The sequence below is a fragment of the Leuresthes tenuis genome, unplaced genomic scaffold, assembly GCF_036924035.1.
Source record: "Leuresthes tenuis unplaced genomic scaffold, fLeuTen1.0.hap1 SCAF_3, whole genome shotgun sequence".
Taxonomy (NCBI): Eukaryota; Metazoa; Chordata; class Actinopteri; order Atheriniformes; family Atherinopsidae; genus Leuresthes; species Leuresthes tenuis.
The window spans coordinates 7,210,302-7,234,993 of NW_027325357.1; the positions used below are offsets into that span (position 1 = coordinate 7,210,302).

The following is a 24,692-nucleotide window of genomic DNA, read 5'->3' on the forward strand; positions in this document are numbered from 1 at the left end:
CCTGGAACCCTGTTGTGAGGCGACGGTGCTAACCACCACACCACCCGTTTTCTAAATGTTCCTTAAAATTTTTTTTTTTCCAACCCAAAGACTTCAGTTGTTGCTGACTATCAGTCTGTCATTCTTTAGCGCTGGCTTTCATTGGTTCTAAGATCTGGTCTCCAACTGTGCCCAAGCTTGATTTGTGTCCAAGAGGCTCCAACTGATCAGAGCCTACGCTGGCTGTGCCAGCGGAGCGCACACGTTAGTGACCTTTTCTTTTCTTTTTTTGAGTGCTGGTGCCCACCTATCAGTGATTTGCTGTGACCAGGCTGTGTGATCATCAGAGCCGGCCCTGAATATTGATGTGCAGGCTGAAATCATAAAGTACTGCTCAGAACTGCTGTAAAACTGCAACCGGTCGTGCAGCTGCTCTGACATAAAACCCAGCTGTATTAAACTTAAATTCCCATGAAATGAAACACTTCATTTTCTTGTTGGTGCATTGTTTCTCTGACTATGTTCTGCATTCTGCGTTTATATAACGCACATAGATTATATATCAAAATCCAATTTCCCTCCCTTTTTTTTACTCTGTCAAGACAAAACTTTGTGATGGGGAATCATAGCAATCGCATGCAATGTGTATGATAATGTGAACACATTCTTCATTTGTGAACACATATTTCATTTGAATTCAATAGAATTTAGTTTAAATGAACTGACCTTTAATTTGAATATGTATGCTTAGTCTGTTAAGTACCCTGAAATGACCTGATGCTATTTGGGGCTACATGAGTAAAGCTAAACTAAATTGAGTTGAATTGAATTGAACTGGAATTATACTGATCTAAAGTCAAAGTCAAAATTATTTGTATAGCACATTTCATGTACAAAACAATTCAAAGTGCTTTACATAAAACAAAAGCATTGCAGCGGGAGCAGAAAAAGCATTAAAATATGTAAAAGAATATCAATAGAAAGAAATAAAATAATTCAAATGAATTAAAGCAAGCAACGGTCTGGATAAATTAAAAGATACCGTGCAGATTTCATGCATAGACACATGAGAAAAGAAATGTTTTTAAGCTGGATTTAAAAATGTCTGCATTTGGTGACAGTTAAATCTCCACTGGCAGTTTGTTCCACTTGTTTGCAGCATAACAGCTAAATGCTTCTTCATGTTTAGTCTGGAATCTGGACTGGGCCAGCTGACCTGAGTCCTTGGATCTAAGAGCTAAACTGTGTTCAGTCACACTAAATTGAATTAAACTGACATTAACTGATCTGAATTCAGTTAAATAGAACCAAATTAAACTAATCTAAATTCAATACCATTTAGCTGGTGAGAGGAATTGAAGAGATTGTTCGAGTCTCAGCTGGGGCCTTTCTGTATGGAGTTTGCATGTGTACATGCATTTTAGGCCAATTATTTAGTCTAAATTGACCCTAGAAGTGAGTGTGAGTGTTCATAGCTGTTTGTCTCTGGCTTGGCCCTGTGACTGACTGGTGTCCTGTCCAATGTTTTATCTCATAGCGAGGTGCTAACCCTTGTAAATAGAATGTGGTTGGGCACCAGACAGGGGAAGGGGTCACGTTTCACCCTGAGTGAAGGATTTATCAGAGCAGCATGAAACCCGCCTTGCAAAATCATGTAAAAATAACATAACATCACTATCAGTCTAGCTTTTTCAATCAAAAGATTTTGTTAGAAAAGGATCCCAAAAAAGCAGGCACAGCAAGAAAATAAATGGTTTAAATTCAACGAACACTGACTTTATTTAGGTGACCACAACATTTATGTGAGCTTGATAAATGCTCAAAGTTCTTCAAACTAAGTAAGGAACTCATATGTGAAATTGTCAAATAATTATGAAACAAAAAGAACCCAGTTATCATACAGTCAACTGATTACATATGATGTGCGTTCTATATCCTGTATTTCCTGTATGGGGATGCGATTGGAATAGTTCAGTTCAGCTCATCAGGTGTGCAGGTTTAGTTGAGGTGAGGAGAGTTGGCAGCTGAGACCCTGCCACTCTGAGTTGGATTAAGCGTCTTTAGAAAATGCATGGATGAATTTAACTGAATTTGGTTAAATTGAACCAAACTGACCTCTGCTTTTCTACATGTTGAATGGTTGTCTGCTCTTTTGTTTTGGGCGAGTAATATCCTCCACACTTGATAAACCGCTGCTTGGATCTAATTTAATCAAATGGAGAAAACAAAGAGATAAATTAAACTGCTGTGTTTTTCAGCTGCTTTGTTTAGTGAAGACTTTCCAACAAAGATGTTTAAAATTCTGTTTTGATATATGTCATGGCTTGATTCTGTGCTTGTGTGTTGTCATCTAGGTCTGGGCGCCCTGTCAGTTTCATGGTGGTTTTCAACACCCCCAACCCCCTCAGTAAGATTTCCTGGGTCAATCGTCTGCACTTGGCCAAGATTGCACTGCGTGAGTACACACAGTCATACACACAACCAGAATTACTATGTCATTTCTTTTTAAAGAAGATGATGCAATGCAATGAAACGCATTAACAGCCTTTTTAGTCAGCGGCTCAGGCACATTGTGAGTCTTAACTTCAAACAAAAGTGTGAAGCTGAGTTTGCCGATCTTTCCAATCATAGAAAATGAGAAAATCCCAGCCATGTCATTTGAATGTTATATGCTGAAGAAAGCTAAAATATATGAGCAATTTTATAAATAAACTGTCTTCCAAGACACCATCTGTTTAGTATGAATACAAATATGACTCACTATTCAGGAAATATTCCACAGTCATGCTGCCATTTAAGGAGAAGGGGTAGAAACTGTAGCTTTACAGTTAAAAAAAAAAAAATCCATCCTCCTATTCTGCCATTGGTGATGCTGAGTCTTGCCTCTAATATTGGACATCTCATGGAGAGTTGGCAGTGATCAAGATTGCATTGACAAAATTATAACAACAACCCTACAAGTATGGGGCAGAACAATAATTGAATTTCTCACCTCCCTAGCATCTGTCCTCTTGCCTTGCAGAGCCCAATCTGACCATGCAGTACAGAAGGTCTCCCTCTGTTTGGTTCGCCAGATGTTCGTCAGTGTGTGCTGTTATATGATAGCAAAGACAGACGAGAATATATCAACATGCTTTTTTGGCCATGATAGCATGCATATTCAACCCACTCACTGCCTCTGCCCCCTCTTCCCATCTTTTCCTAGCTCCAGTGTGGCCTTGAGCAATTCTCATTGTCATACTAGCTCTATGTTTGATGTGCATACAGTATTTCTACCTGCATCCCATGCTTTTTGTGCAGAAAAAATTGTGTTGAGCAAACATTGGGCTTCTCAACATAGCTTCAGTTGTATCGTTTTGGCTGGTTTCACCTAAGTAGCCACTCCAGTGAGTGTTTGTATAGAAGCATTCAAGGTTAGGAAAAAAAAAGAAGACAAGTATTAAAAAATCTTGTTTAGATGAATTGCTAGAAACTGTTGCAAGAAGAATGTTTTTGTATGATTTGATACCAAGCCAGTCTCTGACATTGTCTGTAGGTTTGGTTCATAGACTGTATAGAAAAGATTGATTTAGCCTTTGGTCTGAAAACATGCAGCATATTGGCTAGCAAGAGATGAGGAATTCTATTTGTACGGAAGTCTATTTGAAGATGGCCCTCCATCTCTCTTTATCTGTGGCCCTGGTAAATGTTTTCCTATTTGGTTTATGGTACCAGTCACTGGCTTCAGATCTTGTTCAGTCGAGCACAAAGTTGTTTTCTTTTTTTTAAATTCTAGTCTTATATAAAGTAAAATGTGCTGCTTCCACAGTTCTTATTCAGATCCACTTTCTGGTAACCACTGCTTTAAAAAACTCACAATGATATTGCCCTGAATGCGATATATGAAGCCCTGAAAACCCGGAGTTCCCAAAACAGCAAGGCATGTTTTTACAGTTTGTGGTACAGTTGGGCTGTTTCTAACCTGTGCGGAGCACAGGTCAAGAGGAATTTGTTTTGCTGTACAGAAGCTTTCCTGAAAGTTTTCCCATCTTAACTCTTGATTCTCATTCCAAAAAAAAAAAAAATTTGACACACAATAATCAGTTCGTCTTTTTTTCCACTGCTGGCCTGCTTTTCAGAGGAGTATAGAGATGCATGAAGCGTGTGGCGCATCTGTAGACCCTCCAGTAGCTCTTGCTGTTTCTGGTTTGTGCCCACGTGACTTAAAAGACCTCACTCTGAGCACAGAGGATGCTGTGACCGCACTGAAGCGCAGCATCCTCAGCCCTTCCTCGTCGCTCACACCTTTATCAGCAACACAGCAGGCGTACTGATGAGGACAGCAGGATAGTTATTATAAAATGCTGCTCTCCTCCCTTATGGCTGCTGTGTGGACAAGGGTGATATTCAAAGCAAGATCATGCAAATCATCTATAGCTGTCACACTGATAAAAAACAAAAACACACGTTGGAGGATCTGTTTATTTATGTGGACCGTTTGTACCAAGTATGAGTTGAGATGTTAAGATGAAGGGGATCAAAAGTATGTTATTTTTATTCATAGTGCCTAAATTAATTCAGTAAACAAAATTCATTGGCCCTTACATGGAGATATGACAGAAAATAAATATTTCTTGAAATGTTATTGCATTTTACACTGAATCACTCCACATTGTTGAGAAAATGCTGATAAAATGTAAATGCTGCACTTTTAGTATCACACATTATCCACACCTGTCTATGATTTTCATGTTATCTCACTACATTTGGGGTCTTGTCACAGATATTGCTCTCATCTGAGGTTTTAAGAAACACTCTCTGACACATCTGAAGCTTTAAGATTTTAGGAAAACAATTTATGATTTAAGATTCATGAGGAAAACAAAAGTAAAATAGGCTTTGATTTCTCCTTCACACTGAGTTGGTCAGTCACAGGAGCACGTTGAGCAACAGACTCATTCCACCACGATGCACCGCTGAACACCACAGGAAATCATTTCATCCTGTGGCTATCAAGCTTTACAACTCCACCCTCTGACAGTTACATTTAACGGCCTTGCGATTAACACACACACACACACACACACACACACACAACTGTGAATAGTGTACTTTCTAATTCACTATCTTACAGCTTGATTCAATTTTTCGTGTTATTTGATAACATTTACCGTATAGTTGTATATCTGCATTGTTTCATTGTGTGCATTTCTATCCTCAATTTTAATACTGTTACTTTTTACATCTCCAAAGGAGAACTGTAGAAAAATAATTTCCCCTTGGGAAGTATAGCTGAATCTGAATGCAGCAAATGACGAGCAGTCAAAACTTTACGGTGCAGTGGGAAAAAATAACATGGGGCAGGGAGAGGTGCAGGGTGTGGCCTGTGGATGGACTGGAGACCCGTCCAGGGTGTACCGCACCTCTCGCCCAATGACAGCTGGGATAGGCTCCAGTCCTACTGTGGACCTGAATTGGATTAACCGGGTATAGTAAATGGATGAATTAGTAATATAATTTTTTGCTTGTTAATGAGACTTGATTGTTCCACTTTGCAGATGCTGTGTGTGATACTCCGCTCTCTTTTGCCTTTTATTTCAATCATGTAGTAGAAGTGACTTAAAGTGACTTAAGTGGCTTAAATATCTTGATTGTACAGCTGTGTTATTGCTGTTTTAAAATCAGTTCAATCCTTACAAAAAACGCCTGACACAAAAAAAGATTGAATTGCAACTAAATACGACAACTTCCAGTAGCAAATACCTAGAAAACGTGTGTGTTAATGTATTTATTTAATAACAGTTATCACATTTAATTGCATCATGAAGTGCTTATTCATCTGGATAAAATGCATGAAAATTGAAATATCCTCTTCAGAGCTTTTTTTCAACAGTTTTAACCATCATTAAAGTTTTACTTAAGTTTTATTTGAAACCTGAAAAGTCCACGTGGTGGGATAATTGTTGCTGTATGTAGGATTGTGTGTAGTACATTTCACATCTAACCAGGGTCATAAAAGTGTACTTAAATCTTGTGTAAGGGTGAAGACACTTAAATAGAACTGAATGTTGCACTTGTTTAGAAAAACTGAGTTAGAAAAAAAAATTGTACACACACACATAGACACAGACAGCGCTCTTACTCTATGACACACTGGTACTTCACCTGCCATTTATTTAAAGACAAATGTAAGAGACGAGGTGGGGGGATGGAGTTCATTGACTCCCTCGGGTGTCTAGATCACCACCAACCTGGTCAGGATAACAATTACATGTTAATTGTTTTACACCCACACTTTGCTTTCCCATTTCACCAAATGTAATTACAATGGGGGAATTGTTGATTTAATTTCACGGATGGTGTGCTGTCACTGAGGCTCTCCTGTCATTGCAATCATAGGCCGGTCTGGCCCATGCTCAGGGGAGACCTACAGTTGAATCAGCATTTCAAACTCATCGAACCATGCTGCTGTTTAGTTTGAAATGGTGTCTTGCTCCCAAATGTCCCTCAGTGGTGGACCACACAAGCAGCTAATGTTCTCACGCCTGATTGAGTGGTTAGATATCGCAAAACTTGTTTTCCCCGACCCATCATCACACCAGTGTTTATGCAGTTACCTCCAATTAGAGGCAATGCAGCAACATAGCTCCTCTGTACTTCAGTAGAATTCCCTTTGTCACATGTGTGAACATCACTGTCCTTAATGGCATTTGTGCATGGTATATTAAATTCCTATTAGTGCGTTGCCCATTAGCAATGCCTTGTTAATACGTTGAAATTTTCTCTGGACAGTTTGAACTTAGATCTTTTCTGTGTCATTTTGCCGCTTGTCTCTGGTGGTTGTTGCACACTGCACTTTAACAGGATGTTAAAGCTCCTCTTTTTGCTTTACATGATATGATATTGAAGAGTCAAGCTTTACACAGTCTGATACGGCAGCTAAGCTTGATCAGACACTTTTCCAGTAAATAACTTTTGTCACTTTCTGAGTGCATGTTGTGCTGCTATAAGGCCTTGAAATAGAAAGTGAGAATTAGCCTGCGGTGCTTCTTTGCCAGGAGCTGGGTCCATTAAGAACCTGGTGTGCTGCCGCATCCTTTATGCCTATCCGAGTGGCCCCACTGTTTCTAAAGGGTCTTGGTGAAAAATCCAGAGGCATTGCCTAATTAATGGGCTTCTTCACTGCAGAATACATTTTTTCCTACCATGAAGTCACAGCTCTTTCAGACAGGGTTAGGGCGGCAGACTTTGATGGCTCTCACACGAGGAACAAGATGCCGTCATATTATGAGAGATCGTTGCTGAAGCATTAGAGACAGAACCGGAAGAATGAGTGAGGGCTAAGATAGGGAGATATTGAGGGCGTTTAGAATTATGTGTAACATGTGTTTATGTGTGTGTTAAGGGGGAGGTAGTGGTGATTGGGAAGAAGTGAAAGGATGATTGAGACAAGCAATCAGCACAGCTGCAGGGAACAGAGAGCAAGCAGGAGGCTGCTGCCTGCGGTGACACTGCTAAGTGTGCCGAGTTGATTTTTCTTTTTTTTTTCTTCCTCATATGTGGATCAATATGTGAGTGGAGTGTGGTTTGGCGGTTCTGACACACCCTCTTAATCCACTATGTGATAACCTTTGCCACGCCATTGTATACTACACAAGAAACAAGAGAATAGGGAGAACTCAAAATCCTCCCTGCTGCACTGGGGACTGAAAGGGGTTTATTTTCATTAATGCAGGGATTCAGATTGCTTAGTTGCTATGGTGACTACTATCTTTGCATCTGTTCGAATGATATAAACCACACCTTATGTGAAACTGTTTTCTTATTTTGTGCTATTGTGTTACAGTATGTCAACGCAATAAAGAAGACAGGGAGATTTCTTTTGAGCACTTTGAATATAAACAATCTCATTCAATGGAAGCATTTGCAGTTAACCCTGAAATTAATTTGTCAGGCTGCAAAGATTATCTCCCTATCTTGCCGCACTCAAACGTGGGAAATGTTTATGATGAGTAAACATTATCACAGATTTAATTAACAGATCCCACACTTGCATTGATCCATGGGAAATATCAATTGCACTGGTGTATTTAATTAGTCTATATCTTTGCCCTTTGTGTCACTGAGGTTGATAGAGCACCACACTGTGCAAATTAATCTTCATCAGCAAAAGACTTGAAACAAAAACCTGATTGGAATAATGAAAATGAGAAACTAAATCTCCCGGCTAAGTGTTTCACCCCAGCACCTCTACAACTTATTTTGATACATGGTTCTAGAGCAGGGGCTGGAATTGAGTAGATAAACTTGACCCTAACCTTCAGTGAGTGGAATATCATCATTCAAATAGCTTACTTTTCATTAATACTGTAGTTGCATGAACAAACTGTATACAACAGTATACAACAATTTCATAACAAAACAGTGAGAACATGTGGGTTTATTTGCAGTTAACTGTGTTTATCCAATAACTTTTTTTTAACAGAACAGAGCTTGGGGTGTTCTATTTTACACAAATGCAAAAAACTTTGAGGAGATGTTCCTCCTCCACATCTTCTATATTTCCTCTAAATTGCTTTCTTGTAGCCTTAAGGAGATGTTGATTTTTTTTTTCCATCCTAAAAATATCATCAAATATCAGCAACAATATCATAGCCACGTGATATCTGCCGCTGAAATGTGCAAACTTCTGACCAGATTTTTTTAGATATTTGGTTGTTTGTTTCCTTTTCCCATTTCTGTTTCATACATGTACCACTTCTTCATTTAAGTACCTGCTGTTCTTTATAAAATCTTGAAATTACTTTAAGCCCAGCATCTGCATTGTTTGCAAATTATTCTCCAAAAATGATAACGTATCTGAAGAAAGCCAAACAAATCACTATTATCCAACCCATGTCGTCTTCTTAATGTCTCTGAATCGTACAATGCCCCCTTCTAAAAAAACAAAAAAAAACGGTATGATGAGAGACCGTTGTCAGCCCATTTTTGGTAATTTGAGCCCAATTTGTTTGGAAAAAAATCAAAGTCAGGGGAGTGCCATCCAAGCAACTTTCTGTCTTCAGATGAATGATATTTTTAGCGATTAAATCAAGCCATATTTTCAAAGATGAGTTAATCAATTTGTTTCCCTTTTCCATTAAAGTTTTAATCAATCTCATATCACCCAAACTCGCTTGGATAGGAACAGCCCCCGACATGTTTTTTCTCCATTTCTCTCCATCTAGCCTTGTAAGCCGGCTTGCCCCATAAAAATAGGACCCTCAGATGGGTAGATATATAATAATCCTTTAACCATGGAACTGCAAGTCCTCCTTTGTTTTTCATCAGCTGAAGGGTTTGAAATCTTATTCTTAACTTTGTCTTTTCAGTAATTTCATATGTCTACCAGGACCATTGATAATGGTTGCAGCAGAGCTCCTTCTCAAGGACAACTTGTTCAGTAGATTTTCATAAGCGATTATGTTTTGTAACCTCAGTTCTGTGGCTTCTGGTCCACTGAACTGTAAGTAGTCCTCCTTGCTGTGCATTCATGCAGCACCTGTAGACCCAGAGTAGATTTAATGCTCCAATCTTATTAGGCATTAGAAAAAGAAATTAGAAATGGATGAAACGTCTTTTCTACAAGGAGTACCAAAGCTCTCTAATTAATTTTGTCATGCTTTACCGTGAGATGATAAGCGAACAACGAGCGCCCCACACTCATTGAACTTAACACATACTAATGGAACTATTACATGCAGTCATTTCATTTAATTTAGCATGTGCCTCAAAATACATGTCTTTACAGTTAGGTTACTTACTGCCATGTCTGTCCCCTCAGATGAAATTATAGTCAAGCTGGTGGTGAGACTAACATGAATCTCAGCATTGCGACCGCATTGTTAGACTTGGTCTCCACCTTTTTTTGATCATGTTCAACCTGTGTCATATGTTGTTTATAAGAGACCGTGTACTCTGAGCGGCTGGGGGGGGCGGGGTGTGACTACAGAAGGCAAAACGCTAGCTTAACATGTCACATGCAAAATCTTTTCTTATTTTTTATCATCTTTTTACAGAACAAGCAGCACTTTCACACCATGTTGGCCATTTGGAGTGAAGACATTGAACAACTGATAATCATGACTAGAGAGAGCAGCTCTGTGTGACATTACTGAAAAACACAAAGCACTTCTTTTTGCTAAATCTAGCAAGCCTCCGCTTTCCCTGATTGTACAGCTATGTCTTCTTATGTAGACTGTAAATCTTGGCCAACAGTTGGATGTCATCTTTGCGTTTTACGTGCTACTTTGTTTGCGAAGACATTGGCGATGCAAGGAAACCCAGCAGAGGGCATCTTGTTGCCACGAGAGCATTTATTCTGCTCAAACTAGTGATTCTAATCTGCTGAAAGAATTGCTTCAGTTGGTTGTAACTTTTGATAAATTTGATATATTATAAATTGCCTCTGACACAAGTGTGATGAATACACTGTTGTGCCACGTGGGTTTAAAGGTGCTCTCTGAGTGCTTTATTAGGGTGTTTTATTACCTGCTTCGTTTGACGCTCAGGCAAAGACTCTCTTTCGCCTTTATTTTAGCATGCTTTGGCAGACTTTCTCAACTTCCTCAGGAGGATTTTTAATTAGATTTTCCCCTTGCTCTTTTGCCAACCTCAAATGTGTTAATCACAATTATTTCTTTATTTTTTTAGGACGCTTAATCTCCCTTTTTTCTGGTCCCACAATTTTTCTGCGAAAGTTTGTTCTAACACAAGTGTTCATTAAACAACAACAACACAGGTGATGATGAGTGATCTTTTTCCAGGCTGTGTGTTTGTAGAAATACATTGCTTGCTACGTAAAAGCGTCATCATTTGGGCTTAATTTGCCAGTCACATGCAAAACAACCAGTTCATTATATTAGGGCCACAAAATCAATGTTTTGATTTTTTTCAGATTTGTACAATTAGAGGCTTTGCTGCAGTTTTCTGTCTTTGTCAATTCATATCCCAAAATTGAATCTAATTGGTACACACTGGTGCTAGGCACTACTTGTGTTTGCAATTACAAGGCTTATGTGACGTGTTTTTTCCATGTTTGTTGGTCCTTGATTATGGCTAAGTCAACAATATGTGAATTTGGTATCAGGCACAAATTACAGTGTACTGCAACCAGGAAATGTAAGTGAACAAAATATGGTTAAAGTTGATATTTCTGTACTGCTGACATGGAATGACCTTTAAGAAATGTTGAGCTAAATGAAAATAAATTAACTGATAAATAGATACGTTTAATATCAAGTTATTTATTAGGGATTTCATGTAATTTTCTGATAGCATTGCCAATTAACACTGTGAGAGAAATGTATCCTTAGATAAAATAATGCTTAAGATAAAACAGGAATGCAAGGTAACAACAGTTCTTGACTGACATGTTTTTCTGTGTTTATAAGTCCATAATTGCAAATAACTTCACAAGTAAGGGAGGGTAAATGTTCATTTATAAAGCTGAATATGTGTGCGAATGAGTGTGAAGCGTGTTCCTATTTGATGCCATTTTCAATTTAAGTCTTTGCTTATCATTCATTCACCATTATTCATCCTCATTACCTCCTGAAAAAGACTGAAGGTTGAGGTTAATTTGTACTCTCTCAAAATCCCTTTTCTCTGTGTTCTTTTATTTTCAGTATGTGTATGCAAACTGAGACGTTCACCACGAGCAGTTTATACATCCAAATTGAAAATCCTTTTTACGAATATCATAATTTTTTGAAGAAAGTTGATAATTAATCTTGGGTAAAAGATCCCACTGGACTTTCTGCCACTCCTGCTGAAGTCTGCCCCCAATTAACCCATGAAGACCTTAAGCGACACATGATTGTACCTGTCCACATGAGTAGGAGCTGCTCAGGTCTTTATGGGTCCTTAATTATGTGGCCTCATACCGCTCTATGAGCTGGCAAACAGGTCAATCTTACAAAAAGAAAGTTAAAAAAATCATTTATTCAAGAACACTGACGGCATGACAGTAAATATCAGTTACTAGATGATTTAAAACTTATATAGTCGGTTCCTCATATTAACTTGGATCCCAGCATGACTGTCCTGTCACAACACTGCACAAGAGACTGAGTGAGTGAATGGATCAATGCTATCTAATCCATACAAATCTTACAAGAATGTTTCTTACACAAAGCATCTTTACTTTTAACAGCCCCATAAAAATGCAATGTGAAACTCAAATATAACCAAATATTACCACTGAAAAAGAAAAGAAAAGGTTTTGACACAGATGAATGAGATTCTGTTTAAAACAGGAGGATAAACAAAGGAGCGGGATATCTGTACAGCATTAAGCGATGTCATTAGATTCTTTCAGAAATGGTCAAGCCATTTCTTTTTGTTTGAATTTTTGTATAGATTTACTTCAGAAAGTGTCCAGACACCTGCTTTTTGTACACTTTATGGCTTATCTAAATGAAAAGGAATTAGATTACCACTTTCCTCAAATCTGCCTATACTCTATAATCCTTGATGGCAACATAAAAACACGTTCATTTATGTGAATGAATCAAAACCTAAGGGTATGAAAATGCTTAGTAGTGCAGATTCACCCTGTTAACCTTAAAAATCCTTGAGATGTTCGCATTTTTCTAACTGAATTAATGGAACACATTTTCGGAAAACAAACACACACTTTCCTGCATATGTAAGTTTCCAAAATTCACACAACAGCGTAGAACTGAAACCAACCCATGGAGTTGAGGAAACTCTCTGAAGACCACTTCTATGAAACTGATGAGGCATATAAAAGGGAAATGGTATTAAACAGCTGTTAAATCATTGAGTCCTACCAGGAGCACAGCACCCTCAGTATTTGTGAAATGGAGGGTGCCCAAACGTGCCCATTTAACTTTTATTCATGCAAGCAAATATGGCCTGTAATTACATTCGAAGAATATTCAGCCTCTAGTGGTTATGAAGGTAACTGCATGGTAGCATGTTGTGTTTACATATAACTAAGGTGAGTGTGACGGTCATGCTGTAAAAACAATGTATTTGAGCTATTTTTCAACAAAAGACTTGAGATTGGTGTGGAAATGCTTATTTGAGCCGTATTTTACTTCTACCACCTGTAGGGTCGATGCTTTATTGGACGGAGTTAGGAATATTGAGGCGTAGGAACAAACAACCTAAATACCTGTTTCACGTGGAGGAGTAGCTGAAAAAATGACAAGAGTGGGGACAAAAATCCACAAGAGTACAAAGGAAAGCTCAAAATCACACAGGAGGGAAAAAAGAGGAAAGAAATGAAAGCAAAATAACATCATCTGGTTGCACACGCCAGGTTTTCATTAGTGGGCTGTGCTTGGTGCTGCAAGAATGGGCAAAGCTCTTTTTTTCTGTACAAATACACGCTGACCATTTCCTGACTTTGTTGTTTCACGTGGCAGCTTGCAAATTGATAGGGACAAAAAGAGGACGATAACAACAAAAGAGACAAGTTTAATCAGCTATTCCAGTTTCAGTGATAAATGCCAGCTCTCTCCTTCTGTCCTGTTGTGTGGGACTGACCCAGACATAAATAATGAACTAGCCTAATTATCTCAGAAAGTCATGCTTATCGGAAATTGTTGTCCAACACAGCCTGCAGATAGCAGTGCCAGCCACTGGTGTTGTTATAGCTTATATACACATCCCCAGGGAAGTAGCAGAAGATACTGGACCTACTACTCCCGTGTTTCTTGTAGCACTCAGCAAACGAGTGTAAACACACTTCTTGTAACTGTGGGGAAGGATTCAGTCGGCTTCTCGTGGCGGGTGTAACCGCGTTTAAAAAATACACATTTAAACATGCTGCTTTTGGTGTCAAAGCATTGCTCAACTGAGCAAGTAGGCTCTTGGTCAGGGAGGTAGCTCGTACTGCAACAGCAAATGTTTTTTCAGAAATCTGGACAGAACTCCAGTTACCATGTCCAAAAAAAAGTGGGTGCAGCTCATCATCTGGCAAAATATCTTGACAGGGAAACGTGGTTGAAGTAGTTTTACAACATGCAGATGATTCTCAGTTGCAGGGACAAAGAGGCTGTTCAGACTTGAGGAAAAGGTCGATGAAGCAACACGCAGAGTCGCTTAAGAAAACATGCTCAACTTGGGGCCAAAGCTCATGTGGAAGCATCAGAGTGAACCAGAGCATACAATCAAGATGCTGGAGTGCCTTCGGGATAATTCTCTGACTGTCTACAGATAGTACAGCAAAAGCTTACATGTAAAGCCCATAAAATGTCTGCAGAGACAACTGGAGATGACAGTTTGCACATGCATCCTATCCAATCTGACATGGCTCGTAGGGTTTTATGGAAGAACGGGAAGAACTGCCTACATCCAGATATACAGTCCAGGTCTGCAGAGCCTGTTGAGACTAACTTAAAAAGACTGGAGAATTCTCTGGCTCGCCTTGTAAATTTTTTGAGATTAGGTTTCTGAGTGTACATTGTTGGTTGAAAATGCCTGTTTGAGCCAAAGAAATTTTATTTTGAACACTTTAAAGTGAAAAAAAGTGAGGTCTGAATCTTTCTGAAGCAACTACTAAGAGTACAGTAGAGGTTGATTAAAATGAACAAAAATATGTCACACTTATTCAATCCTGCTGATTACTGTCCTTGAACATTTTGGCTTTTTTCTTATGTGTAAACATATTTGATATTTTATTCTGATCTACGAAAGCTTTAGTAATCATTTCTATTCACTAAGCTCTCCTGTTGGCAGCCTCATTGTAGAAGAGTATCCATTTTTTTGTTGTATATTTACCATACACACACCCACATCAATGAGTTCTCTTTGGGACATTTGTGGCTGAGGGTCACTTTGACATGTGGACTAAGAAAGCAGAGGACAGAGCCTACCTTCCAATTGGTCAAACCTGTGGTTCTGTCTCTGAAGCTCACTGAAGTATACCCACTTTCTATTAACCACTCAAAGAGTCTCAGTCATTGCACCTATCAAACGAGTTCTGCAAGAGGCTTTTAAGATCACTGCATATGGATGTAACACATCCCCAATGATTCTAAGAGATGAACTCCGGGTGAAGTGTAGATCATTTCAAGGTACCCTATGCAAACAAACCAAGGAAGAAGTTTTGTCAAGCTGTTAAATTTCATGCACAATTTAGTTCCTGTAAATTAAAAAGGATGATTATGCAGTTACATGGTGGGAGTACTTTGGCAGATTTGCGACTTGTCAGTGTCGCACCTGTTGTAGAGCTGAAAGCTACGAGCTACACGCCGTCAGGCAAATCCTTTTCTTTTAACTCAGATCCAGCAGTTGTATATCTCCTACCGGAACAGACTCACAGTGTTGATTAAGTGAAGGTTTAATCACTGCTGAGACTCTGTGCTGGCAGTGCCTGGCCTTGCCTCTTGCAACAAGGAATAAGCCTCTGGCTGATTATTAGACTCACATGCTAATACCGTTCACTATACATACCTGGGTTTGTGAAATGTCTTTGATTATTTTTTGTAGTGACATAGCTTCAGAGAGTTTATACCATGTGCGGTACATGCTAACAATACATTGAAATTAACAAGTTGGAAAAACATGAAGTCAGTACAACCTGAGCAAGAAGGATTCCAAATGTTTCCCTTTTTTCTGTTTTAGGAGAAGAGAATTCCCCAGGCTGGTTATATGGAGAGGATGAAGGGAAGACAATAGCACCGTTTTGGTGTCCACTACTTGCCTGTCACATGCCTGTCTTCGCTACAAAGGCTACAGGGAGAAAGGTAAATCTGCTTTCATCATTTTGAGACAAAGGTCGGTTCTTGAATGGGATAGATTTTGCCACGTTTTCTTGTAAATCTGCACCTTCACATGGGCAGGACACCTTTGACCAGACTGAGAACCTCTTAACATTTCCTGTGTCCGTAGAAACTTCCTCAATCACAGTTTTCAGACATTCTTCTGTTTGCTGTGCCTTCAAGCTCTTCTAACTTAGCAGGAATCCTTTTTGCAATGACATATTTCAACTTTCTCCAAAGGTGTTCAGTGGGGTTTAGATCAGGATTTATACCTGCCAGTCTGAAACAGTCCATCTTTTTTCCCTTTTCAGCCTTTCTTTTGTGCTGTTGGACATGTGCTTTAAGTAGTTGTCCTACTGAGAGACCAATGACTTTTGACCATAGGTAACACATTCACTCTAAAATGCCTTGGTACTCCTCTGTCATCATTATTCCTCTCAAACATTTAATTCTTCTCGCCCCAAAGGCACACCATGATAGAACCTCCACCATTTTATAGGAAGGGTGTTTCTGCTTATTTTGTCATCCTTACAACAAACTGATACAGCCCATTGACACTTTGGTTTTGCTTGGGTTTCTGGTACCTGTACTAGAAGAACAATTTTGACAATAATTGTATTTTCAGTATATGAAAGTAATCATTTGGTTGTTTCTCTCAAAAATTTAATGTCAGTGTAGCAACTTCTCATTCATCTCAATTGGCATCTGTTTTTAAGTCTTTACATACAGTCTGCAAACCGTATTAAATTGTTCATAGACCTTGGTGTAATTTACATAGAACCATCTTTAGAAATCACAATACACAATCCCGACTAATAAAACGTTGCTCCACCTTGTAAAATGTAAAAAAAAAAAAAAAAAGCAGAATGCAGTCATTAGCAAATTTCATAAAGCAATACTTTTTTCACTGTAGAAAACAGAAAATTATAAAATTGAGACGCTTTACCATTTCATGAAAAATATTAGCTCATCTTGAATTTATGGTAGCAACACAAATGTTTTGACAGGGCCGTGTATACCACTGTGCAGCATCCCTTTTCCCCAACAGTCATCAGTCAACTTCTGGGAACTGAGGAGACATGTTGCTGGAGCTTTGAGAGAGGAATGTTGTCCCTTTCTCTTCCGATAAATGATTCTAGCTGCTCAACAGTCCTGGGTTGTCTTTTTTTGTATTTTGTGTTTCTTGATGTGCCAAATATTTTTAGTTGGTGAAAGGTCTGGACTGCAGTCAGAGCAGTCTACCTCCTGTGGTTAGCACTTTCTTAAAGAAATATATAAGGCTTTCCCTCTAACAGACATCATCTGGGTGGGAGTATATGTTGCTCTCAAACCTGAATATACCTTTTAGCATTTATGGTGCCTTTCCAGATGTGCAAGTTGCCAGTTCCATACACACTAATGCACCCCTATATCATTAGATGACGGCCTTTGAACTGATTGCTGAAAGCAGGCTGAATGGCTTCTCCTTCTCTTTAGTCCAGAAGATTTGGCTCAAAGAGGAAAGCAGAGTTTCTAGAGTCCGTTAACATATGGCCACTTGTTTTTCACAGTAGAACTTTAACCTGCATTTGTAGATGGCACAGTGAGCGGTGAACACAGATGAGGATTTTTGGAAGTGTTCCTGAGCCCAAGCAGTGATTTCCATGGCAGAATCATGTCTGTTTTTAATGCAGTGCTTCTTAAGGAGATCACAGGCATCCAATATCAATTTTCAGCCCTCTTCCACGAAGAACTTCAGCACATCTTTGCTTTTGAGAGACTCTGCCTCTTTAAGGTGCTCTTTAATATAACCAGTCATGCTACTGACCTGCTGTCAATTAATCATTTGCAGCATGTTCCTCCAGCTGTTTGTTTTGTTTTTAATCCCACTTACTTTTCCTGCCTTTTGTTGCCCCGTGCCAATCTTTTTGAGATGTGTTGCTTTCATTAAATTCAAGATGAGCTAACATTTTTCATGTTTGCAAAAGATGTGCCAATCATTGCATTCTGTTTTTATTTACTTTTTACACAGCGTCTCAACCTTTTTGGGACTGGGGTTGTATTGAATCTTTATTTTGCAACGATGACGTATACTTTGTATACTCTGATGCAAATTAAACAGAGGAATGCATTGTAACACATAAAAAAGATAGAAATTACCGTCAGTGGTAAATGATTCAGTGGTTTGTATTTCTGAATATGAAAAAAATAAATAAATCAATACAAAGTACAATCGAAATACACACTTCAGTGTAGCAAAAATAAATCTTGTTCATTTGTCGGAAATGCTTTTGAATTGCACAGTAGCCTCAGTGTAAATGAAATGCCATTTTTTCATACTTGAGAAATTGAGCATCCTCTGGCTATTACTGTCATATTTACTCATGCTGTTTCATCACAGCATGGGTGACAACTTTATGGTAAAAGCCTCATTAATGTATGAAGTGTGAGGTATGAATGAAGTTAAGCCAAATTAGACATTTTTGAGAATAAAATAAAAAATACATTAAATGAAACTTGTGCTTTTTAATGCTGTCTCAGTCCAATTTAATTGGAAGTGTAACAGTGATAATGAAATTATGATGCATCATTGTTAATGAGGGGTGACATATTTATAGACAAACTGTGGAACAAATTACATTTTCTGCTGTTGCTGTCAGGTTACTTTTAAATCCCAATTTCATCTTGCATTTGCCAATTGTACGTTAGCTGCAAGTATTTTGAAGTTTTCAATGTTTCTAAACCAATAGTGTTTATATTTATGAGGCAAAGGGCCTCACTTGGCTCAGTCTGTCAAAGCAATTTCACATTAACTTCTTCTTTGAACCAGCCATTAGTCCATAGTCTTGGCAGAATATTGGGTTTAATAAAAGACTGTGTCAAAAGAGATCATCTTATGTCATTCTCGAGTCACGTGCTATTGAATGCAATCACAGCCCTCTCTTTTTGACCTAGGCAAATAAAACTCCACTATCTCTGTGATGATCTCACTCAAAAATACATAGACTGTTGGAATTACAAGGTGACACAGGAGCATCCCTTTAGGTTGCAGGCTGAAGAATTTCAATCAATACAAGCTGTTAAGACCAAGAAGCTTCCGTTAGATCAAATGGTCAGCAGAGGTGAGAGATAGACTTGTGGGCTTTAAGAGTCTGTGGAAATGGTGTAAAATCAATTTGCAAGGGCGGAAAGATGATATTTCTAACAACATTTCCTGTAACCATGATGTGGTTATGGTCCTACTGAGCTAGTTAGGTGGTGGGATGGAGCCAAATTACCATGTGTACCAGTGGAGGATGTTATAAAGTGATCATGCAATTACCTTAATGGCACTGGAACACCCGAGCATAAATCAATGTTACTGCATTGGATTAAGACCTATTCACTGACCCATAGTCTGCTAGCCATGTGGACGGCAGAGGAAAGTAAGGAGAAACGGTGCAGAAAGTCTAGATTTAGTATGGTAGGTGGGGATTTTCCACAAGACCTGGACAACATTCTGGATTATTCTGCAAAAAGTCTGTTCTCCCTGGAAGCTGAGTCATGTCAATTAAAATATTTTGAGCCAGAGGGGCCTTGCAGTCTCTAAGAATGTGCTCGCATTCCCTGCTTCACACAAAAACAAATGAAGCACCTGAGCATGGCAGTGAAGGGCATTTCAATCACAAATGTGGTTTGCATTGGAATTATTTTATGTTTATTAATTTTGTGCAGATGTGAAAATGAGCTTGTATCATTTTGCATGAGTACAAACAGAACAAAGAAACATTCATTGGTGTGTGCAGATATTCAGTTTCTGTTTCTCTGACTGTATGTATGTGTGACATGCGAGTTTTGAGTGTATACTATAGCTTTCCACGTGTATGCTTCTGCAGAGTGGATATGTAACAGGAATGCAGGGTTGGCATCAGGAAGTTTAAAAGGTAGGGAGTATTTCTTTCTCTTTTTTGACTAAAGAGAAGGTAGCATTAAATGGAGTGACTTTAAGTCCTTCATGCAGAGCAGACTGTGATTAGGGGCTTAACTCAGCAGCATTCCCCCTCATGCTCCCTCCCTGTGCCTCCATCTTTGCCTCAGCCGCTGCCTCTGAGACGCACACGCCTCTCTATGCCAAAGCTCCACAGCTCCTGCATCCTCTCTTGGCAGTCTGAGTTACAGTGAACAGAAATGATGAAGAAAGGGAGGCAAAAAGAAAAAAGAAATCCCAGATTAAAAGAGATGTGGCCAAAGGGGCCGAAGTCATTTCCTGCAAAAATAAAGTTCTAAAGCAGCATAGAATGAACAACAAGCACAAATAACCTCTGTGAGCTCCGTCCATGGCTGGCTGTATGCAGGTCCGTGCACCCTGGTCCACTCAGTGGGGGCTGGACAGAGCTACTGGGTGAACTAGTTAGGCACCGAAGATAAACCTTATCACAAGACTGCTGAGTGAGAACAGCGGGGGCGGACTGACTCTTCTCAATTTATCTCTTTCATTCTCTTCTTCCCTTTCTCTCTCACACAAAGAATCAGGCCCTATCTTGGTTAATAGACAAGCCACATTCTGATGGTCCTTGTTGTTTAAAGAGTCCCAGCACGCTCTGTTTCACTGCCCTCTGTGCCATTTTGAAAGATGAAACAGAACAGGTTTGGCAGTTTGCCCAAAGGGAGGCATGAGGTGGTTGGGTTAAGCGATTAATAGGAGATAGTAAAACAGAAAGGGTAACAGACTTTTGCACAGGAGAAATAACTGGTAAATGGAATGGCAACGAATGCCATTTTCCACAACAATAGCACGTTAGTGCTTGATGTCAGATTCACCAGGATTGGTGGGCTTTGGATTTATACCCATTTAACAGATCAAAATCTCAAAGTTTCAAGGCAAACGTTAGAAAATTTAGTCAATCTCGTTCTGTTGTTTCTGGGTGCATTGTTTTAGATGGCAGCATACATCACCCTGACAGAAGTTGAGTTTTTCATTGTTTTTTTTTTTTACTTTACTGTTTGACGTCATCAGACTGGTAATGGATGTATTTATGAAAGCCAGTAATGTGGGGACAGAGCAAGCTGTTGAACAACTGACTTCACATTCACTGGCTTACATCGGGAACTAAGTGACTTAAATTACATACTTGTCTCCATCTGGGACACATACATGTTCTTGTCCACAGTATTTCTGTTCAACAGCTTATTCAGCAGATCTCTGAAGCAGATCAGTGTTGGTTGTGTTTCTGATCTTACCACGTTAAAAGAGGCATGTGTACAAATTTTCCGTATTTTACAAGTAGAGGACGGGAATCTCTTGGCTACATAATGATTCACAGCAGAAAATACCTCTTTCCTGCAACTCTGAAATGTCCTTTTAAATCCAAAGGCTGCAAAGACTTAAGAAAAGGCAAAGAGACATGTTTCCAGACTCCGTTTATGAGGCATTAGGGTAGGACAGGGTTGAGGATGGCTGCTACGCCAGAGCTCATATAATACCTTGGGGGATTTCATCATGTATGCTTTGAAGTGCGGAATGACAAACTGGAAAAGGGTTTGCGCTGCATCAGGGTTAGCTTTTTTCCTCTTTTTTTTGAGAGGATTAGCTTCTGCGTCTCAGCTGAGAAAATGGCAAAGCCCGCTCACCCTTAATGCAGTCCACTAGTTTACATAGATCACAGAGATCATTGTCATTATACATTTATTTATGCTTGTCTTGTTCTCTTTTTAAAGGGGTTCAATTAAGCCTCAAAACCCATTAATCGTGTTATAGGTTGTTCCTTTCCTTGCCATCTGTTGAAATTGCACTCTGCAGGGTCACTGGGGTCTGCACTTGTTTACTTGGCTAGCTGGTGATTCAGGAGCATGTTGTGCATGTTCCTCTTACTCACAGTGTCATCCATCTTCCCTGCTGATGGAGTGATAAGAGAACAGCACAGTGCATTCAGCAACTACATGAAAGTGACTGCATGTACAGAAAATGAGCTTGTTGAGTGGCATTTTTTGCAGTAGCACATACACTTGTGCTAATAATAAAAATACGTTTTGTTGAGAGGATGACTGATTTATGTACATAAGGACTTAAATCTCTTACATCCAAGATGAATGAAAGAGTTCGGTGTGAAGGCTGTGTCAGTGTTGCACACCACAGATGAGACAGTATGTTATGAAAAATGGATTAAAAAGGAGAAGGACGATGTGAAAAGGTGGCCTTTCCCTGAAGCAATGCTTTTTTGATGATTTATTTCCTCTTCCCCCTCCAGACCGTCATTTTATTATAATTTTTTAAGCTGGAGTCATCAAGTTGACACCTTACGCAATGCTTCTCCTTTTGTTTTTTCTTGAAGGTCATTTGCTACCTTTCAGAGCAACAGATATCAGCCACTTCTCTGATTTGTTGAGAGTAGATGCCGCAGCATGGATTAAAAGCTTGTTCTAAGCACATATCCACCTCGGTGTAGCAGCTCCGTTTTTAACTCTGCAGTAATATCCTTCTGGCAAACAGAAAAGCACAAACAGCAGGATGCACAAGTGCTTAAGACTCTTTCCAGACAGCACATTGTTCCCTCTCAGACCTGATCCTCATCAAGATCAGTTTTCTTTTCGTTCTATGGCACCTTTTAGAAATGAGACTTTCGGAATTTTGATTCAGTTTGATGACAACGATGACCAGTGATGTGTGTTATGTGCTCTCTTAGGCTGCTTCTATTTTACTCCACAGACAGCTATCCACTGTGCCACCAACGGCCACACATTAGCTTTTCAGTTGCTTGAATAGGTTTTGGACTTTCTCCGGGTCGAAGTGAAGTTGCAAATATAGAATAGAATGGTCAGTGACATAAGCATCTGCTTTGTTTTTGCATGGCATGCGTTTTAGGTTTTAAGGTGTGCAATGATGCTCGTCATGCTCTTATTTTCAAGGAATTAAGTTAAACTGAATGACATCTATGTTTAACATGAACAGCAACTGTTTCAGCATGCAATGCATAGATACTAGACTATCCAAATATTCTGTAAATTTGCTGCTTTCTTTAATGCTTTACTCTATATGGACATATTAATTTCAGTTTAACATATTTCCTGGTCATTTTTGGTTTAATTGGGAAAAATAGCTTTTTTTTTTTTCAAAATTTAGATACTCATGCATACCACTATTCTCTCTCCACAAAAACACACCACTGCTGCTCATCCACTAAGTTCAAGGGGGCAGACAAGCTTTTAGCATGCAGAGTAAAGGAAAGCAGGAGGAAGTGTCAATCGGATTTCCCTGTGTGACGATGGATCAGAGCAGGCCTGTCGCTGGAGCTTATAGTATTCGGCCCTTCTGGTCACCGTGACTTGGCTCAGCAAAACCGAACTCCAGACAGACCAACCTTGTCACTGTCAGACATACAGGGGGCAGTGACAGCACACAATCTAAGGCTGCTTAAGATTCCCGATCAAAAAGGACCTCTCTCCGAGGTCAGGGCACAAGTCAAACTTTGGCATTCACTCAGAACAACTCTGAGGGAGTTGTGACAGTTTTCAACATCTTGGCTAATGTACCAAAAGGGTACAGAGGTCAGTCTTTCTTTGTAGATCCGGATCTTTTCTCTGCCACTGCTAAGTAACATCAGCAGCAGAGTTGATCAAACTTAAGTAATTGTTTAAAAGCACTTTGCAGCAATTGCCACCTGCCTATCACCCTTTGTTGAGATCTTAAGTCCTACATCAGCAGCAGAAAAGAAAAAGGAACCACACAGGCAGAATAGAAATGTAGTGAGTGAGCACTTTGAGAAAACCTGATGTGCAAAGTTGCAAACGGCAGGTTGCTATTATATGCTATTGTATTGTATGTGTTTTCATAAGTTTCATAAGCTCCTTTAGAAAAAGAACCCTAAAAAAGACTAGACTAGGAAATCTTTGCTCTAGACATCTGTCTAGATTTTTATTTTACTCATTCTTTAAGTCAACATTGTATTATTCCATAATATATATTCCATTATTCCATCTTGAATAATAAATGTAAAGTTAAAATCTGAGAGAAGTTATAATGAATATCTGCCAGCTTCACCAACAGTACCACCTTTTCCTTCCTGATGTACTGTATATATAGTCAAATAAATGTGTGTTGAAATAAGTAGTGCAAAACCAAAGAGTCTGTATTAGCACTAATATGTTGATAGAATTGTGTAATTACATGCAGCAAACCTAAGCTTTGGATTAATATACTGAACATTCTTTTACTATTCTTATTTCTCTTGTGTTTTTGTTGTTGTTATTCTTTTTTTACTACCGTTTGTGGCTGTTACAGTGAGGCTGAACTAAAAGTACTTATTATTATATTATTAAAATTTTTCTCTCAGTGAAATATGAATGTCCCTCTGTCTTTGCTGCTCTCCTTGCCAATAGAGGGCAGCATTGTGCCAATTTATCTATGAAACGGATAGCCACGCTCACTGATTGACAGTGAGATCATCTGCAAAGGGCTTGGTCTGGTTCTGTGACAGTTAACACACTAATCACAGAGAATCATACACATGAGCCTTGCGTCAGAGTAAAACTCTGCTTCTATAACTGACTGTTTCAGCTATCCTTGTCAAGATAGCATGCGTGAACAAATTATATACCCAGAAGGGAAATCCTGCAAATCTGCTAAATATGCTTCTTTGGCCACATTCTTCCTGTTTGATTATACATCAGTGGTGAGAACGACATCCAGAAACTGCATCAGAACGAATGGGATGGAAACCCTGTCTCCTATTTTATTTTCATATTGTGCCAGATCAGACTTGTCGGTAGCAATGACATCTTCTCTCCTTGGTCTCTACTCTGTTAATTAGTCTTTCTCCTACTTACTTTCAAGACATGCACTACTACCACAATTTATTCTGCTTAAATGTATCGTTTTTGTTATTGTATCGTCTTTGTATTTTTAGACTTCTGCTCCCTTCTAAAGTGTGTCAAACTGTGAGCATGCAATCTTACGTTCATGTTATGCAAAAAGTGTTCGTTTGTTATAACTGAATTGTGATTAAA

The 24,692-nt window shown here is 39.1% G+C and overlaps 1 protein-coding gene across 2 annotated transcripts in view; it reads left to right on the top strand.

Moving 5' to 3' along the window:
- arhgef10la (Rho guanine nucleotide exchange factor (GEF) 10-like a) overlaps window positions 1-24,692 on the top strand; it is a 112,225-nt gene that overhangs the window by 55,731 nt on the left and 31,802 nt on the right. For both annotated transcript variants that reach the window (XM_072381604.1, XM_072381603.1), the window contains exons 19-20: window positions 2,334-2,434; window positions 15,595-15,716. In XM_072381604.1, coding sequence (XP_072237705.1) covers window positions 2,334-2,434; window positions 15,595-15,716 — 223 coding nt within the window. The remainder of the gene's footprint in view (window positions 1-2,333; window positions 2,435-15,594; window positions 15,717-24,692) is intronic.